This window comes from Solanum tuberosum, unplaced genomic scaffold (genome assembly GCF_000226075.1).
Source record: "Solanum tuberosum cultivar DM 1-3 516 R44 unplaced genomic scaffold, SolTub_3.0 scf00378, whole genome shotgun sequence".
NCBI classification, from domain to species: Eukaryota; Viridiplantae; Streptophyta; class Magnoliopsida; order Solanales; family Solanaceae; genus Solanum; species Solanum tuberosum.
The window spans coordinates 9,042-11,905 of NW_006239300.1; the positions used below are offsets into that span (position 1 = coordinate 9,042).

Sequence of the window (2,864 nt, forward strand, 5' to 3'; positions counted from 1 at the left end):
GTTTATGATCTTGTTCTACTCTAGAAACAATGTTATATGAGACTTGTATTTTTCTTTTGATTCTATTATAATACTTTAGAGGCTTGTACACGTGACAACCAGATTTTGGGGTATATTTGAGTTTATTATAAAAATTTCCGCATTTTATTGTAATGGTTGAGTTTTAGGCTGACTTGTCTTGGTGGGTTAAGACGAGTGTCATCACGTCCATTTTCGGGTCGTGACAGTAGTTCTGACAATCTTGTCTCTGTACATAGTTTTCCTTTATTTTAACATTAAACTTAGATGTACAGTATTAGCTCCCTGTAAGCCTGGCTGGTTTGTTCTTTTATAGATTTGGGAGTTTCTTCTGATTTTCTACCCCATTTCAGGAAAGAATTGATACAATAAAGTCAGAGCCAGATTTTCAATGCGAGTGTGGCCTCTTAAGTTTTTGAAGAAAAATATTGGGTTTTTACTGATGAACTATTCTATCATATGGGATTTTCAATGCGATTGTGGCTTCGATTCTTGCTAATTATAGCCTCATATTTTCATGATTGTGCTATTGAAGAATTGGAGAAAAAAAAGACAAGAGACCATGTATCAAGTTTGCAACTCTGTTTTTTCTAATTTTATTTTTTGCTTGGGTCTCTCAGAATTTGAGAATCATTAGGATCTTTGTTGATATGTAAAGATCCAAAGGAATGAAACCACTCAAGAAGAAGACACTGGTAACTTTACAGATAAGACAAAAGTCGGTAAACTAAATGAAAAAGACATGATTTGAAATAGAAGAATTCTTTGTAAAATAGGAGATACTTACACAGGATGTACTTAAAGGAAGCACAGGAAATTTTACAGGTAATTTCTCATTGAATTAGTTACCTTTTTCTAGGAGTTAAGAATTACGTCTATGTCTTCCGGAGAGAAAAAATCAGTAAATGAATATTACAAGATCTGCAGAGATCAGTGACATGTTGAATTGAGTTAAGGATGAAATAATCTATCTAGAAGAACAAGTGCTTAAATAGGGAAGTAAAGATTCAATTTAGAAAGACAGACTTATTAAAAAGAACTGGCTTCAGCAGTATCTGCCTGCCTGTGTGAAAGCTTTTTTCTGTGCTTATTCTTGTCCAACTTTTTTAAAGCTCGAAACTTCCTATGCTTAGTGAAGAAAGAACCAAGAGTCACTAAAATAAGCTCACTTATATTCATCTTCACATTTTATGTTTGCATATATCATGATATCTTAAATATAGTCTTCACTTTCCGCTTTTCTTAAATTCAATGCCATGTTGAGTAAATCCAAACATTTGTACACTCAGGCGAACAGGCTTCTGGAGAACTACGAGAAGTCCCTCATTAGGTTATCAGATGCTGTAGAGAAGGATCCTGCCCATGATGCGTCACATCAAGTGGAAATAACAGTTCAGCTTCTTGACAAATTAGAAGAATTAGTTCAGGTAAGATTATTTGATTGTGGTTATTTTATATGAAGCATCTGTTAGTGATATTCTGATCAGTTGCATTAGGGACGGCATGGTTGACGACATTAGAAATTTAGAATCATAAGGGAATTCTGTGTGATCAAAGGTGCATTGTTTCCAGTTATATTCAAAGTGCAGGCCAGTGATAACTATTTACAAGAGGTATTCAAGGAGTCGCACTCCTTGCGATTGCACATCTAACTTGTCAAACTCCCAACATGACATAGTGCAGTGCTTTGATGTGTTCACACTTACCTATGGAACTCTAACCTGTTTAAACGATGATTTCATCACCACGGAAAGCTTTCTGTTTCCTGATATAACATAATGTATGATGAGGTAGTCCTTTTGGTAACATTGTACTAATGATAGCTAGGGGGACAGATGTAACATGAAATTTGATTTTATGGTATGACAGGAAAACACCAAAAAATAGTCATGCTTTCTAAAATTGACTTAATGTGTAAGTTTGAGGTGCAGTTGATTGATTGATTTTGGGAATATTGCTAAACAAGTAGAGGCTAGGGAATTGCAATAGGAAGCTATGAATATGTGGAATTAAGAGCTATTTGGATAGGAATATTCAAGTTGGTAATACAATTGATCAACTTGGTAACTATCCTATGGCTGCCCCAGAAAGCTCGGTTCAGTTTCTCCTACTTTTTCTGAATTCTTTTCACTTACTACTACATATAAATAATATTAACAAAAAGTAAAGGAAAATTTATTACTACATACAAAATAGTTGCAGAAGGTCTCAAGGAGGTATCCATTTGGAAAAAATTTCTAACTGTTAAGCATAAGACATATCTAGAAGAAAACAAGATGAGGTAATGAAACATGGTGCCTTCTTCTGCTTTCATTTCTTGATTTTTTTTCAAGAAACATGAATGTTATGATATAGTCTTCTAAAAAATAATGCCTTAAATTCTTAGTTTTTAAATGTTTTCTTCTTTTGAGTCGTTAAGAGATTATGAATGACATTGTGAAGGATGCATTTAAATTATATGATCCTGCTTTTCAGGGTAAGAGTAATGAAAATAGAAAGGGGAAGAGTAAGGCAAAGAGTAAAGGAAAGGGCAAGAGAAAGAGTAAGGGAAAGAGTACGGAGACAAGCTTTGCTTCCCTGATCCAGTCACTTGATGATATTGATTGTAAGGCTTTACATTATTCATAATTTAACTATAAACATTGATTTATCTATTTATCTATTTAGTTGAGGTAATGTGTTTTCTGGCAGTGGATCCTTCCTACAACAAAGCAACCTTGGATGTCTTAGCTGAAGGCCCTAACAAAGGGCTTGCAGTTATGGGAGTAGTCCGGTGCTTGGTTAAGTATGAGTATGGTGTTCCATTGTAAGTTGCTTCATCTAGAAGAATCAATGATCATTTTGAG

General features: G+C 34.3%; 1 protein-coding gene across 1 annotated transcript; it reads left to right on the plus strand.

The window, feature by feature from the left end:
* Positions 1-776: 776 nt before the first annotated feature.
* On the plus strand, positions 777-2,828 carry LOC102590375 (uncharacterized). The gene is made up of 4 exons (XM_015302735.1): positions 777-843; positions 1,308-1,445; positions 2,494-2,623; positions 2,710-2,828. Exons 1-4 carry the CDS (start codon positions 811-813, stop codon positions 2,826-2,828), a joined length of 420 nt encoding a protein of 139 aa, XP_015158221.1. The 5' UTR covers positions 777-810.
* Positions 2,829-2,864: the final 36 nt, after the last annotated feature.

Coding starts and splice junctions, on each gene's coding strand:
- LOC102590375 (XM_015302735.1), top strand. CDS start 811: ATGTACTTAAAGGAAGCACAGGAAATTTTACAG. Junction 844..1,307: donor AAGCACAGGAAATTTTACAG/GTAATTTCTCAT, acceptor TTGTACACTCAG/GCGAACAGGCTTCTGGAGAA. Junction 1,446..2,493: donor AATTAGAAGAATTAGTTCAG/GTAAGATTATTT, acceptor CCTGCTTTTCAG/GGTAAGAGTAATGAAAATAG.